This window comes from Octopus sinensis, unplaced genomic scaffold (genome assembly GCF_006345805.1).
Source record: "Octopus sinensis unplaced genomic scaffold, ASM634580v1 Contig16613, whole genome shotgun sequence".
Taxonomy (NCBI): domain Eukaryota; kingdom Metazoa; phylum Mollusca; class Cephalopoda; order Octopoda; family Octopodidae; genus Octopus; species Octopus sinensis.
In genome coordinates, this window is record NW_021834475.1 from 50,001 (window position 1) to 67,500 (window position 17,500).

Here is a 17,500-nt window from a genome sequence, read left to right on the forward strand (position 1 = left end):
TATACTCTTTTACTTGTTTCAGTCATTTGACTGCGGCCATGCAGGAGCACCGCCTTTTGTCGTGCAAATCGACCCCGGGACTTATTCTTTGTAAGCCCAGTACTTATTCTATCGGTCTCTTTTTGCCGAACCGCTAAGTGACGGGGATGTAAACACACCAGCATCGGTTGTCAAGCAAACACAGACAAACAGATACATACATATATATATACATATATACGACAGGCTTCTTTCAGTTTCCATCTACCAAATCCACTCACAAGGCATTGGTCGGCCCGGGGCTATAGCAGAAGACACTTGCCCAAGATGCCACGCAGTGGAACTGAACCCGGAACCATGTGGTTGGTTAGCAAGCTATTTACCACACAGCCACTCCTGCGTATGTGGAAGTAATTTTAAAATATGCGTATAATGATTCGTATGAGGTATAAAAACATTATTTGTATATTGCTTCTTTCACTCATAGAATCGGTTTCATTGGTTAGAATAGGAATTCCTTGCAGTGAAGGAACACGTGATGATACGTTGAACGTAGAATGGAACGTTGCACACAAACACATTTACTCTTTACTCCTACTCTTTACTCTTACTCTTTCTTTACTCTTTTACTTATTTCAGCCATTTGACTGCGGCCATGCTGGAGCACCGCCTTTTAGTCGAGCACATCGATCCCAGGACTTATTCTTTTGTAAGCCTAGCACTTATTCTATCGGCCTCTTTTTGCCGAACCGCTAAGTTACGGGGACGTAATCACACCAGCATCGGTTGTCAAGCGATGTGGGGGGGGGGGGACAAACACAGACACACAAACACACACATACATATACACACACATATATATATACATACGACAGGCTTCTTTCAGTTTCCGCCTACCAAATCCACTCACAAGGCTTTGTTCGGCCCGAGGTTATAGTAGAAGACATTTGCCCAAGGTGCCACGCAGTGGGACTGAACCCGCAATCATGTAGTTCGTAAACAAGCTACTTACCACACAGCCACTCCTACGCCTATATGTAATATACGTAGTTGGTTCATTAACAATAACGCTATGTACGATATCCACTTTTTTCAGTCTACACTGTATTCAATATTTAATATTGTTAATATCCAGTCGTTACGTAGAATGATTTCTTGGACAAAAAAGGAAAGGGCCATCTGCATTGATTAAAATTCTGTGTTGGGATTTCATGGTATCTTCTTTACTCTAACCGGAAATGCAGTTTATAAACCATCTACTGCTAAAGGTTCAAGGAAATCTCCTCGGCGAATTTGCACATAGAGCCATTTTTGGGAAGTTAATTAAACAACACACACACACACAGTTATACACACATGTGTGTTTCTGTGTGTATATGTGTGTATGTGGAGGCGCAATGGCCCAGTGGTTAGGGCAGCGGACTCGCGGTCGTAGGATCGCGGTTTCGATTCCCAGACAGGGTGTTGTGGGTGTTTATTGAGCGAAAACACCTAAAAAGCTCCACGAGGCTCCGGCAGGGATGGTGGTGATCCCTGCTGTACTCTTTCACCACAACTTTCTCTCACTCTTACTTCCTGTTTCTGTATTTTCAAAGGGCCGGCCTTGTCACTCTCTGTGTCACGCTGAATATCCCCAAGAACTGCGTTAAGGGTACACGTGTCTGTGGAGTGCTCAGCCACTTACACGTTAATTTCACGAGCAGGCTGTTCCGTTGATCGGATCAACCGGAACCCTCGTCGTCGTAACCGACGGAGTGCTTGCGCATATGTGTGTATGTGTGTGTTCATGTGTGTGTGAGAGAGAAAGTGACAGAGAGAGGGGGAGTGGGGGTGTCTCATGACACCAGCACCCACATGATAGCAGCGCCCCCTCAGTCTTCTCTTTCTTTTTTTTATCATCCTTCCTGTGGGTAAAAAAAATGCCCCTCCCCCCAAATTTGTTCAATCGGAAATTTTGATTCCAGAATATTGTCATAAGAGCGACAACATTCTGGAATTCTCTCTTCATCCATGGTTTTTCCTGCACACAGCAACCACATCGATCGGACCAATCCGTAAGAACTCTACGAACTGACGGATGTTGCTTCTCCGTATTTAAACAGTTTATGAAAGAAAATAGAAACTGAAATTCTTACTTGCAACAAACATGAATTATTATTGTAAGAATGAGGCAGATAAATGATATTCCGCAGCCAATGTAAGATGTCATAGATAAGAGGTGACTAGTTTCCCCCGATTTCTGGTAGACATTCTGCAACAGAAACAAACAACAACGTATTATCTCCTTTTCCCATTCCTTCCTATGTCGGTCAATAATTATATAAATTATGAGTGTATAAAGTGTTGATGTAGAATGTTGCGTATGTGTAAGCTGCATTAATGACAATATTAATAATGGGCCGTCTTCCACTGCATGTTGGATGAGAGACAGTTTCACCGAATTCATTATGTATATATGGGATGTGTAACTAAAAGTATGAGATGTACCACCAACTCATAGATTTTTAGTTCAAATTCAATTAAGATGGCTTCGTATATTTTATCAGTCCAGCTAACTGAGGTTGCTTCACTTAAACCATATCTCACCTGAGATAGACCGATGTCATTTCTTTCTCATTCCTTTAACACAAAGTAGATTAAGATCAATATTCCACCAGCAGACCTTGATGCTGCATGATTCAGTTTCCTTTGCATAAAGCAATATTCTTTAACAAGAGGATGTGTCCACTTCAGATGTTTTGGCCATGGATACTATAGATTATGAGTCATGACAAAATAGATATGACAGCATTTTCGATAGGTTGTTCGTCTCATTTTGGGTCAATATATAACATGGAATATGTGAAAAATGAATATTTAGATAGAGGAAGAAATGGGAAATTGAAATTATTTTCGTAACGAAGAATTAGAGAAATGAAAACATTAATAAAGACAACAAGTGAATTGATTCTGTAATGTTTCTGATAAAAACTGACAAAGATAGACGCAATATCAGTGACCTGACGATTTAATCTCGATCCTTGTGGCGTCGGTGATATTGGAAACTGGTATGGAGTGAACTAGCAGTTTGAATTAATTCAAAAATCATGTAGCTACAATATGTGCCATAGATAGGTGCATATGTTATTTTGTGGGCGGCAGAAGTGTTATATAAGTAACAAGTGGTGGATACATGTGTATTATGGATGTAAATACACAAGGGACCTTCTAGGGACCTGGCTGAATCTTTAGGGCACCGGAATTAATAAGATCCTGAGATATTTTTAGTCAGAAAACAGCACAGCTCCCATGACTTTAGGAAACATTTTTTCACGCTGAGAGTTGCTGAAGCATGGAACAAACTGCCGGCATCAGTTGTTAGTTGTCGGAGCACTGCATCCTTCAAAACCTCCATGCTTTCTGAGATTCGCCAACACTACACCTGATTTTCTCCCCCTCCATACACACGCTGAAGCATGGAACAAACTGCCAGCATCAGTTGTTAGTTGTCGGAGCACTGCATCCTTCAAAACTTCCATGCTTTCTGAGATTCGCCAACACTACACCTGACTTTCTCCCCTCCATACACACGCTGAAGCATGGAACAAACTGCCAGCATCAGTTGTTAGTTGTCGGAGCACTGCATCCTTCAAAACTTCCATGCTTTCTGAGATTCGCCAACACTACACCTGACTTTCTCCCCCTCCATACACACGCTGAAGCATGGAACAAACTGCCAGCACCAGTTGTTAGTTGTCGGAGCACTGCATCCTTCAAAACCTCCATGCTTTCTGAGATTCGCCAACACTACACCTGACTTTCTCCCCTCCATACACAAGCTGAAGCATGGAACAAACTGCCGCATCAGTTGTTAGTTGTCGGAGCACTGCATCCTTCAAAACTTCCATGCTTTCTGAGATTCGCCAACACTACACCTGACTTTCTCCCCTCCATACACACGCTGAAGCATGGAACAAACTGCCAGCATCAGTTGTTAGTTGTCGGAGCACTGCATCCTTCAAAACTTCCATGCTTTCTGAGATTCGCCAACACTACACCTGACTTTCTCCCCCTCCATACACACGCTGAAGCATGGAACAAACTGCCAGCACCAGTTGTTAGTTGTCGGAGCACTGCATCCTTCAAAACCTCCATGCTTTCTGAGATTCGCCAACACTACACCTGGCTTTCTCCCCTCCATACACAAGCTGAAGCATGGAACAAACTGCCGGCATCAGTTGTTAGTTGTCGGAGCACTGCATCCTTCAAAACTTCCATGCTTTCTGAAATTCGCCAACACTACACCTGACTTTCTCCCCTCCATACACACGCTGAAGCATGGAACAAACTGCCAGCACCAGTTGTTAGTTGTCGGAGCACTGCATCCTTCAAAACCTCCATGCTTTCTGAGATTCGCCAACACTACACCTGACTTTCTCCCCTCCATACACACGCTGAAGCATGGAACAAACTGCCGGCATCAGTTGTTAGTTGTTGGAGCACTGCATCCTTCAAAACTTCCATGCTTTCTGAATTCGCCAACACTACACCTGACTTTCTCCCCTCCATACACACGCTGAAGCATGGAACAAACTGCCGGCATCAGTTGTTAGTTGTCGGAGCACTGCATCCTTCAAAACTTCCATGCTTTCTGAGATTCGCCAACACTACACCTGACTTTCTCCCCCTCCATACACACGCAAGCATGTATCTGACTCATTCACTGTTCGCTTTCCAGACATTTGTACATTACTGCATATACTCTATACGCACTTTCTGACAAGTTGTGGTGCACCAGAGCACTGTATACAATAATTTCATTATTATTTATATATAAAAAAGCATCATTTGAAGAAACCTCATAAAAATAAGGAGAGTCCATATAAGAGAATCATGAAAAGACCAAGGGTTTAATATCTAAGCTGCCAACATGTTTATTGAGCTACGGAGGGTCATCATATCTTAAATACATCTCTATCAACTAGACGACCATTCAGGTGGTTTCAACATAACAGATTTTTACAGTCAGGACAGGTGACCATCTCTCTCGATTCCTCTTCACTTCAATGCTGGAGGAATTCTCATTTATTTTGTTGAGGATGATAAAGCACCATCTTAATTTTAAACTAATAAACAGCAACCATAGCAACAACAATAATAGTGAATTATTATAAAATTTCAACCTCATATATTTGCTATTAAACTAACATATTTACCAAAATATCCACCAACAGAGTGTCTGGTGTGCGTTAAAATTATTTATACATAGACATAAGCAGCTCAATTAGAGGTAATTAACAGGTTGTCATAATCTTACTAACCATTAATAGGGCAAAACTTGTCAGATGGTTACAAGAACAAAGTACTTTCTTTCCAGGTACATACTCGGACATATTACAGCCTTCTGTCGACCATTTGGGATCCTGTCCGGGAGATTCATCCCAAAAGACACACCGTGGGTTGGTGGCATCCTGAAAAACATATTCTGGTAATTTAATCATGAAATAAATCTTAACTAATTTCATTAACAAAACATCAAAATAAATTATGGTCGACAATGTTTGATTACAGATTGACAGATGACGGCATCCTTTAGAGAATGCGAGGGCTGAGACTACGCGCCTTCATTGGTCAGTTAAAGTTGAGACAGTGTCACGTGATAACTTTCTGGAGATGCCTGCTGGAGCCTAGCAACAGGTATTTAAAGGAAAAAAATTGACAAGACAATCAGTCGCCCGCTGAGACTCGTTGACGCTACATCGAAGAGGCGAGGGAACAGAAGAAAGAAGACATGCACCCAACACCAGACCTGAAGACACCTTCGAAAGGGGGGCCCCGCCACCTCAAAATGGTTGAAGAGTAGGGGCCGAAACTGGACAGGGTTCATCCTGATGATGTCTTGAGCTAATTGGATACTATAAAGGAGCTGTTGTTGTCGCAGGCCACGATACACGGTTGACATTCCCATTGGCATTTTGAATCCGACATCACCGTCTGTGACATAGCTTAACTGACTCTTTCATCTCGTTTATAAATCTATGTATATTCACGTAATTTACACCCCTCGCCTCTAAATGTAGAAGACATTGGATAGTGCAGTTCTAGAAATATATCATGATAATTAATTGGATAAAATATTCATGGATTAACTGGGCCAGGAATGGCATGAAAATAAACAGCAACAAGAGCCACAATATGAGACCCCAAAGTAATTCACTCTTAAAATACACGGACACAATAAAATGAAGCTAATACAGAAATATATTAAAAGGTTTCGTTGGTGATACGAGAATACGATACAAACAACCTGAGGCATATTTTGGAATGAAATAAAGAATATCTCCGTCATCACGCAATGTTTACATTATAAAACATACAAGTTGAAACTCACAACACAGTAACAACTACAGCAATAACTACTATTGCTACTACTACCACCATGTTTTTTCGGGGAAACAAGAGATATGGCCTCGAAATGAAACATTAACAACACAAAACAACAGTTATAGGTGCAGGAGTGGCTGTGTGGTAAGTAGCTTGCTAACCAACCACATGGTTCCGGGTTCAGTCCCACTGCATGGCATCTTGGACAAGTGTCTTCTGCTATAGCCCCGGGCCGACCAATGCCTTGTGAGTGGATTTGGTAGACGGAAACTGAAAGAAGCCTGTCGTATATATGTATGTATATATATATATATGTATATATATATATATATATATATGTATTATATATATATATATATATATATATATATATATATATGTATGTATGTATGTATGTGTGTGTGTGTGTGTGTGTTGTTTGTCCCCCTAGCATTGCTTGACAACCGATGCTGGTGTGTTACGTCCCCGTCACCTAGCGGTTCGGCAACAGAGTCCGATAGAATAAGTACTGGGCTTACAAAGAATAAGTCTCGAGGTCGATTTGCTCAACTAAAGGCGGTGCTCCAGCATGGCCGCAGTCAAATGACTGAAACAAGTAAAAGAGAAAAGAGTATAATAAATCGATAGCATTTACCTGATCTATTGGTCCGAATGAGATATTAACTGGTTCATCGAGGCTGGTTATTTGAATGTTAGGAACATCTGCGGCAATAATGTGACTGTTAATTTTAGTATTGCTTTGGTCCTGGAGTGTTGTATTACCTGTAAAGAGGTGACATTAATTAAACTAATTTATTCAATAGAAGTGATTAATACGGGGCGGAATCAAAAAAGTCCCCCGACTATTTCTGTAGCACACCAGCAGCTGGCAGCACTTGGTTGCATGTGCAGTAAGAGCTAGCAGTGGCCTTCATGAGGCAGTGTTCCGAGTGACATCGCTGTGTTTAGTTCGCAAGTTGTGAAACTTCTATACTTGCGATCACGTGTATGGTGTAGTCTGCGTTTTTGTCATAGACAGGAACAAACAACCAAAGCGAAATTTTTCCTTAAACTTGCGACTTCTGCTATAGAAAGACTGAGCATGCTTCGGAAAGCTCACGGGAGCGAAGCAATGGGTCATACGAAATGTCCCAAGTAGCACGAGCGCTTCAAAAGCGTAAGAACCTCGCTGGAAGACGATGTTCAATCTCACTGAATAGCATATTGTGAAGGTGACTTCTACCACAGCTCTGGTTGACAAAATAATTGTCAGATGAATTTAGTATTTGAAATCATTGAAGAACCCGCTTATGAGTATCCGAGAAGCTAAGCCGCATCTTACCAATCTGCTTAGAAATTTGTAAGTGATCAGTAAAAAAGTTCAAAATTTCTTCTCAAGTTTAAAATATGAATCTGTTTCTCTTATTTACATTCCAAATATGGGACCTTGTATCATTTTGAGAAACCAGTTCCTTCCTCAAAGGAAGGATATTCAAATACTATATATATATATATATATATATATATATATATATATATATATATATATATATATATATATATATATACATAAACACACACACGCACGTACATATATATATATGCGCATATTTATATATATACACACACATATATATACTTATATATATATATATATATATATATATATATGTGTGTGTGTGTGTGTGTGTGTGTGTGTATATATATATACATATGTTATCTTTGCTGATTTCCATATTAGAGCAATGATTCTGAATTCACTCATAATGACTAAGGAAGCTAAATCAGTCCAAAACACCGGTGTCTTATAATTCCGTTTTGTCATTTGCTTTGAACACACTCAATCTCTTAGCAGAAGTTTCTCCGAGGCCAAATTCAAAACGTCAGCTGTTCTGCGTTTGTATATGTATCCTAAATGATATACGCATACGCATATATTTACATGTGTACATATGTATGTATACATAGCCATTTGTAGATGTGGTTTATTAGTATTGTTATCAAGGAGAAAGACAGATTTCCGTTTTGGTTCCATACCCTATATAGCTTATCATCCTTCAGGGAGAAAAATGCGATCCTAGAAATTTTTGATCGTTCTTCTTCTTTCAGCTGTTTAAATAAACTCTTTTGTAATGAAATGAAGTTGCCTGTATCTTCTACTTGTGGGTCTGGATTTGAGTAATTATGGATCTGATGGAAGAAAATGAAAGGAAAAGAAATGAAATTGATAAATAATAAATTACTACCACAACTGGATGTTGTCATCATAAGAATTTATAAACTTTTGAGAGAATGCTAAATGATTCTGTTTTGGAATAATGTATTTCGAAATACAAAAATAGTGGATTGATTATACTCTGTTAGCTAGAAAACAGTTCCCTAGTCTGCCTTCTAATTTCCTTCCCGAAAGGAGTTTTCAATCTAATATTTCGATATGATTATCTATAACAACAACAAAAAACGGAATTATTACTAATATTCTTACTATTGTTGTTGTTGTAACTTCTACTTCTTCCCCAATTACTACATTGTTATACCATTACAATTAACAGAAATACTAAAAGTACCATTATCACCCAATGCCTATTTGTTTACTACCCACAAGGGGCTAAACACAGAGAGGAGAAGCAAGGACAGACAAACGGATTAAATCGCATGTTTCAGGGTCTTTTCCCATCATCGGTCTAGAGTAGCATAAGCCTGTTAGATGCAGGCCTAGCTGTTGGGGGTATTTGTCTCCCCTTCGTAAATATATAAGGACACAGTAAGTGTGTCGAAGCCGAAAGGAAGCGTCGATGTTTCCTAGGGCTAAACAGCGGTGGTGTAATCCCCTACTGTCACGTTAAGTTGATAGTATACAACCATTATATTGTCTCAATATAATTCTGAAATATTTTCTAGTTCTTTTCTTATCTTATTTTAACTGATTGCATCTTTCATAACGTTTAGTATACAGATATAATTTCTCCACCCTGTCACTTCCTATCGGCTTTTAAGATTATATCTTTATATATAAAAGTGAAGTTGTGTGTGTGTCTCCTACGATTTAGATTCCTAACTACTCCCACATTTTGCGGTGCAGTTTAACCAAAACCGGGTATCTTATAGTCGTGATTCATATCGAGCCCTTCTGGGTATTAGCGCGCGTCTACGATGAGTCTACGATAAAAAAAAAATTACCATCAATTTTTCCCATTTTTAATGCATTTTTTTCGCTATTATATAGGGAAGTAACTCTCTAAATGTCTACGATGAGTCAACGATTTTAAAAAAGTTTACCATCATATTTTTCCATTTTTAATGCATTTTTTTGCTATTTTTTGGCTATAACTCTCTAAAAATGCTTATATAGTTATTTCCCTTACAAACCCGAGCAAAGCCGGGCGATACTGCTAGTATATATATATATTTTAATATATACTGAAATACTCTTTAAATTTTTTAATATAAAATCTTATTTATTTATTTATTTATTTATTTAAAGAACAAAAGAAATTTACGTATTATTCGTTCCTCATCTTGATGGAAGCTTCCACACCACCTGTACCCCTGTCCTCCATTCAATACATTTTCTTCTATCTTCATCGCTACCGTCTACCACTATCATGTTCACGAATCTACCCAATCAGTCATTCTCTCTCTCTCTCTCTCTCTCTCCATCTTCTTGTAACTTGAGTATACTCCTGACACATCATCTTCACCATTCTTTCTCTATTTTATGCTGTTATAGCCATGTATCTCCTCTACAGCCAGACACCCGCTCCGGTGCGTCTATCATAATTCAGCCTCTCAGCAATTGGCACAAAGACACCTCCCTCAATGCCGCAGCCCTAATATGTCAAGGGATCTTCTTTTGCGAATTATATGGTCACCTCACTAATGCTGGTGCCAGGGAAAACACCCAGTACACTCTATAAAGTGTTCGACAGTGAGAAATGCATCTATCCACAGGACTTTACCAAAGTAAGCACTGGAGCTCAATTTAGTCTTCATGGTACTCAGATCCTGTCGAACCGTTCAACCCATGTCGATATGGAATACAGACGTTAAGTAATGATGATGATGGCGACGACCACGACGAGGATGATAAAAATGATGATGATGATATATTCTTACGTATATCTATACACATATATTATATATAAATGTATATACATATATACAGATGAAACAACCATCAACCTACTCTTACACCAGAAAGATAGCGAAGGTAAATTGTACATATATAAGCTCCTGTTATGTTAGCTTTAAAGGCGGCGAGCTGGCAGAAAGGTTAGCGCGCCGGGCGAAATGCTTAGTGGTATTTCGTCTGCCGCTACGTTCTGAGTTCGAATTCCGCCGAGGTCGACTTTGCCTTTCATCCTTTCGGGATCGATAAATTAAGTACCAGTTACGCACTGGGGTCGATGTAATCGACTTAATACCTATATCTGTCCTTGTTTGTCCCCTCTATGTTTAGCCCCTTGTGGGCAATAAAGAAATAAGAACAGTTAGATCGACGGACAAAATGCAGCATTTCGTCCGCCTTTACGCTCTAAGTTCAGGTTTTACTGGGAATTGGAGTTGGTGTAGTCAACTAGAAACCTTCCCCAAATCTTTGAGCTTTGTACCTAAATTACAAATGATTATTATTTTAGCTTTGTTGCTAATCTGTGCAGTATATATACTGTATTTTGTATTTGGATTGATTGTAATCTGCATCAAGATTTATACCATCGCTACTTTATATGATAATAAAGATATTATATTTCACTGTAATGTATTTTATCAATTTGGGTGTTAAGAACAAACGGTTAATAAGAGAGAAATCATGAGAAAGTACTGTACCATTGTCTTTGCTTCGTTTCTTTATTTCCAAATGAATACCATAGACAGCCCCATTGAACGTGTCCTTATCCACTTTGATAACACCAATACCATATTATGAATATAAACTGTGAGTTGCTGCTCTTCCAGTGGAATCTCTTCCGGATTGCTTCTATAATGTCCAGCATTCTGTGAGAAAACCAAGATGAAATCTCAACTAAGAGTGTGTTTCGAATACGTAATTAGATATAGGTGTAATTACACTAATTATATTGATTAATAAATCTAATTTATGCCTTGTTGCTACTAATGCTTCAACTATTTCTTCTTCTTCTTCTTCTTCTTCTTCTTCTTCTTCTTCTTCTTCTTCTTCTTCTTCTTCTTCTTCTTCTTCTTCTTCTTCTTCTTCTGCGTCTGCTGCTACTACTACTACTACTACTACTACTACTACTACTACTACTACTACCACCACCACTACCACTACCACCACCACTACTACTACTACTAACCCCCTCCACCACTACTACTACTACTACCACTACCACTACTACTACTACTACTACTACTATTGCACTACTACTACTACTACTACTACTACTACTACTACTACTACTACTACTACTACTACTAACAACGAGAAATGTGATTTGAATTTTACCTTTTCCCAGTTCTCTTTGATTGTTCTGCTTCAACCAAAATCTCTTCCGGTGTGTCTATCATATCGTTGATACTAAGAAGTATGTTATTCAGTGTTATATTGGCGGACACATTCGATATCAATGGCACCATTTTCTCTTGAATGTCTACAGCCAAGTCAATATCTTCTGCTTTGAAATACACCGATTTCTCTGAAATGATGCGGAGGGCTTTTGAAACCTCCTCAACATTTTCTGCAATGGGAAATTTAAGACGAAATTTAGGGAAATTTTCATTCGCATTCAAGATGCAAATTAAGTCACATGACTATTAATGAATCAATGAAAATTAATAAACAACCCCGATTTCATATAGCACAGAGATTGCTAAATGTGTTCAGGTCATCAGCTGTTTACTCATCGCTGTACATCGTTAGCACCTCCATCTTTGTAGAATTAACAGAAACAGGAGTGGCCGTGTGTTAAGTAGCTTGTTTACCAACCACATGGTTCCGGGGTCAGTCCCACTTCGAGGCATCTTGGGCAAGTGTCTTCTGCTATAGCCCCGGGCCGACCAATGCCTTGTGAGTGGATTTGATAGACGGAAACTGAAAGAAGTCCGTCGTATATATGTATACATATGTGTGTGTGTGTGTGTGTGAGTGTGTCTGTATATGTTTGTGTTTCCACCCCCCCAACATCCCTTGACAACCGATGCTGGTGTGTTTATGTCCCCGTTACTTAGCGGTTCGGCAAAAGAGACCGATAGAATAATTACTGGGCTTACAAAGAATAAGTCCCTGGGTCGAGTTGCTCGACTAAAAAGGCGGTGCTCCAGCATGGCCGCAGTCAAATGACTGAAACAAGTAAAAGAGTAAAAGAGTAAAGAGTAGGTGGTGATGGGGGAATTGCGATAGAGTATGGGGTCCTTTATAGCTGAATACGACATACCCTTGTTGGTGGGTGTTTGTAAATGATATTACTGACAGCCAATGGAGGTGTGATTCAACATCCATTATAATTTGTTGAGAGTGGTAACTTGCTCGCATTCAATGAACCACAACCATATGGATTACATCACTGATAATTCCTTTTATAACCGCCAACAGTACGTGATAGAGTTGTGTACCAGTAATATATCTATCGTTTTATCTACTGAGCCATTCTACAGAAATGTGAGGAAAAGAGTAGTCTTAACGATATAATAATAAACTCAGATCTCTCAAGTAATAACTTCTGTCAGCACGTTTCCATAAAGGATTCAAACGATAAACCGTTGGAAGAGATTAACAAAAGGGATTATACGACTTATCATATCTTGACATAATTTTAATCATCACTGTATATACATACAAACACATAAGTATATATTCGTACACACACACACACAAACACATATGTATTAAAAGGCAGCATAAACATCACAAAAACTGTTACTCGGAGTTTCACGTTCCCGTTTGTCGGACAGTTTTGTTTAGAATGGAGCAAGATAAACTTATATGAAGAAATACAATTTCTTTGATAGAAACACATTTGGAAATGGTTTTGTTCCGTTGGTCCTTTCAACTAACGGTCTTTACAAAAGCCGGTTGCATGAAATAGCAATTGCAGTTTCAAATCATATTATATAAATCGAAGAAAACCTTTAATCGGAAATAGCTTATGTAGGAAGAAAAAAGCCTGAGTACGAAGGGTAAATAATTAGTTGCAAAAATAATAATAAATTAAAGGATATATCCGTTTAAACAACTTTCACGCTAAAATACACACACATTTAGCAATACATACACATACGAAAAATCTATAATATACATATATACACAAAACATACAGGCGTAGGTACATGGTTACATATATATATATATAAAATTTTTTTCGGGAAAAATTTTTTTATCAATGGTCAGCATATCAAAAAATGCCTTTAAAGGTTAAATTTATAAATAATTTACAAGATAAGGGCAGAAGAAAAATTCTAATGCCAAATATGCCGAAACAAAAAATTGTCGATAACTATTATAATTTATGCGTCTGGAAACAAACCGATAGAAATCTCTCGAATTTTATGGGATTTCTATCGGTTTGTTTCGAGACGCATAAATTATAATGGTTATCGACAATTTTTTGTTTCGGCATATTTGGCATTAGAATTTTTCTTCTGCCCCTATCTTGTAAATATATATATACAGATACGATATAGTGTATATTTAAACACATAATTAATCCACTTATGGGGATTCTACACTCTAGAAAGAACAGCTAGGTCTTCTTAAACACAAATTGAATCCCCATAAGCGTATTCATTATGTCTTTAAATATACACTATATCGTATGACTAATATATAGTCTTTTTGACTAATTTGTTTTACACGTTAGACCACTGGAAATGTAAATTTTGATTAAATGCTTTTAATTTTAATTAAATTCCATTTCCATTTGATATGATTATATATACAGATATATATATATATATATATATATATATATATATATATATATATATATATAAAGGCAAACTTAAATACATACAAATGCATATATACGTATTCACACACACACAAATACTGTAGTATGGGTAAACGCTCACCTTTATCGATGTCTTCATTTGTGATATTCTTTAGTTGTTGAGTGATCCTCTCTGTATTGTAACACTGGGACATGTCTGGTTCTTGCCAGACACCAGTGAATGGTGAACACTTTGGTGATGTCATATGTTGAATTGTTGCCTTTTCGGAATGTGCCGCCTGTCTGGAGGAACTGAAAAATGAATATCAAATGTTGTCAAACGTGTTGATGCAATTTTATTTCATGAATATCATAGGAATGTGAGAGAAACATTGATTGATTGTGATTTGAAATCATAATCTATTTGAAGAAGGATAAGTGTTGGTCCAGAGAAAAAAGACAATCCTTGCATTGGAAACATCCCTTCTCACCTCCAAAGAAGGCCAATGTAGTTCCATCTACAGGGGAGATGATGGCCTCAGTTTTGGGAGGATGAAAAAGACATATTCAAAGTGGTCCCATTATCGATGGGGAGTACTGTGCCAAATTCCTAAGGCAATTATAAAATGCTCTCATGACAAGAAGACCAGGAAACCTGAAGAAAGGGTCTTGTTTCATGAGGACAAAACTCCAGTTCACATGTCCTCCGTTTCTATAGTGCTGTGCCTGGTTGTGACTTTGAACTCGATGATCAGCCTCCCTATTCTCCTGGTATGCCCCCTTCCAACTATCATTTGCCCCCCCCCAATATGAAAATACTTGGCTAAGAAGCAGCATCGCGTTGATGACCTCATATCTGATGTTGACATTTTTGACCAACAGGATGAAAGCTTCTTCACCAACAGGGTCCAAGAATTGGGACACGGACTGAAGAAGTATTTTGACTGCAAATGGAACTATGTTCAAAAACAAACATATTTGGTCACACTCCGTGAGAGTATCTTGGTCACACCATGGGCTTTTCAGCCGACCCTCGTATAAAACTCAGCCCCTGAAAGTAACAGTATCCGAAATAGCGTGGTATAGATGAAAGAAAAACCAGCATGATGAGTGAAATCCGAGCCTTCTTCGCTCACTACTATACAGTAACAAAACGTGTGTACTACAGTAAATCATAAATTCATATAAAGTAATATTTTTCCCCGAAACCAACACAATTAATGATAAATACTGTCGGCTGAGTTTAGGTATGTGTTTTCTGCCCAACATATATTAACATATATTAACATATATTTCGTGACATTCAGAAATCTTATCAACAAATGTTGCGATACTTCATCAAACATCGCCAACGAAGCAAATCTTGGGAGCGTAACCAAGGCAAGACTATGTCGCATCCTGGTACAAAATGTAAAATAGCATCATCATCATCATTGTTCGACCGTGGTCGAGACAATGGGATTTACCATGCTACGCCAGACTTCATGGTCCATCATGGCATTACGGAGGTCCTGTTGCTGGATGCCTGTATCTCTGGAGATTACATCAGGGTAGGAGAGTGTGCGCCCTCTGGTATCGCGAGCAGATAGCTTCCAGAGGAGAAGAGGAGAAATTACCTCGCTTTCAGTCCTACAACAATGTCCAGCAAACTGGACTCTTCTACCTTTCACAAGAGATGACACAGGTGGTAATTTCCCATATATTTGCACTTTGGTTGGATGACGCTTCCATGAGAGATTTTGAGCTCTCATAAGGAGGCGAGTGTAGGTTCCATCCAACCGCCTCTCAAGCTTCTTTGATAACGTCAAGGTTTCTGTGCCATATAGTAGAACTGGTTCGACTGTGACTTTGAAGATTTCAAGTTTGAAGTCTCTACTTAGATTTGATGACAAGATCTTAATCAGTGTTAAATGATTTGAACAGATGGACCTTAAATCTATCATTTTAATCCCTTTGGGTACTTTATTTACTATACCATAAGACTTCCTTTCAAAATAATCATTCAAAACTTGAGACGAAATAAAACAATAGAAACGAACCAGCGTCTCGTCGCTACATTTGCATGGCATGGGATCGTCACATTAGTCCCTATTTTTGTCATTGGCCAATAGAAAGTGCCATTCCTTGTTGGTGTAGTGTTTTCATTACAGACCACTGAAAAAAAAATAAGATATGTTAATATGAAATATATATTAGAGAATTTATAGCCGTGTTTTAGATACCGAAAATGCAAACATATGCTTGATAAACATGTGAGAAATGTCCTATTACAGAGAGAATCAAACGAAACGTGTAATGGTGAATAAATATTAGCAAACCATCTTCGGAACGTCATGTTTTTATATATAAAATAACTCCACAAGCAACATTACTTGTATTTTAAACTCTAATATGGATCTTACATAGAGATAACAACTACAAACTGAATCCTAAAAATGGAATAAGCAGATGTGGTGAAAGAGGATGCAGCTTCGATCTTAACCCTATTTATGTGTGTGTGTTTTTGTGATTGTATGTACGTGTGGAAGTGTGTGTGCATTTGTGTGCGTGTGTGTATGTATGTATGTATGTATGTATGTAAGCATGTAAGTATGTATGTATGTATGTGAACAGGGTGTTGTGGATAAATTTGACGGCTTGCTTAAAAGGGAAGCACAAAATCCCATCCAAATATGAAAGCATTTAAAACATTAAAGAATGTCAGCTAGATTATAACTAGGGGTTAACAGATTACTAAAAATAGCCGTCCTCGGCTTCTGCCACTGCCTTAGGACGGCCCCACAGACTGAGGTATGTGTTCTTCACAATGTTCGTGGGAATATCTTCGAACATCTTGCACTTGGCCAGCAGATGTTGCAAGCAGAGAGATTGGTGTCTTTATTCGTGGGATAACAATCGGGAGAATTAGAAGGCCAGAAATTTGGGCTGGTCAAGTCATAGACATTCTCTGACAACCACTTCTGACTCTTTTCAGTGGGATGGCAAGGTGCCGAATCCTGCAGCCACACATATGACCTTCCAGCAGCAAATTTCTCAAGCCAGAGTTTGACCACAGTCTCCAGCAGCTTCACATAGCCATCCGAATTGTGGCTCCGGCTCTGATTAAAGATGTTGGGCGGCACCATGTCACCTTCACTGGAACCACATCCAAGGACCATCGTAGTTTGGGGAAACTCCATTGAAATAAATTTCCTTTTCAGAATTCAATTATTTTATGAACGTTTCCAGACTGATGGTCTTTCGGTCCAAGCTCCGCTGACAAAGTGATGTAGTGCAATTTCAAGCATCATCAAACA

General features: G+C 38.6%; 2 protein-coding genes across 2 annotated transcripts in view; both read right to left on the bottom strand.

The window, feature by feature from the left end:
- Positions 1-8,511, bottom strand: part of LOC115230872 (adhesion G-protein coupled receptor G2-like) — a 20,204-nt gene extending 11,693 nt beyond the window's left edge. The window contains exons 1-4 of the mRNA XM_036499848.1: positions 8,359-8,511; positions 6,977-7,104; positions 5,280-5,429; positions 2,115-2,230 (exon numbers count right to left, since the gene is read on the bottom strand). Of these exons, the coding sequence (XP_036355741.1) occupies positions 2,115-2,230; positions 5,280-5,351 (188 nt within the window). The 5' untranslated portion in view covers positions 5,352-5,429; positions 6,977-7,104; positions 8,359-8,511. The remainder of the gene's footprint in view (positions 1-2,114; positions 2,231-5,279; positions 5,430-6,976; positions 7,105-8,358) is intronic.
- A 2,702-nt stretch (positions 8,512-11,213) lies between these two features.
- LOC118761705 lies at positions 11,214-17,362 on the bottom strand. The gene is made up of 5 exons (XM_036499849.1): positions 17,035-17,362; positions 16,244-16,358; positions 14,347-14,516; positions 11,786-12,017; positions 11,214-11,316 (listed from the first exon to the last, which is right to left on the bottom strand). The coding sequence occupies exons 1-5, from the start codon at positions 17,360-17,362 to the stop codon at positions 11,214-11,216; spliced, it is 948 nt and encodes a 315-aa protein (XP_036355742.1).
- Positions 17,363-17,500: the final 138 nt, after the last annotated feature.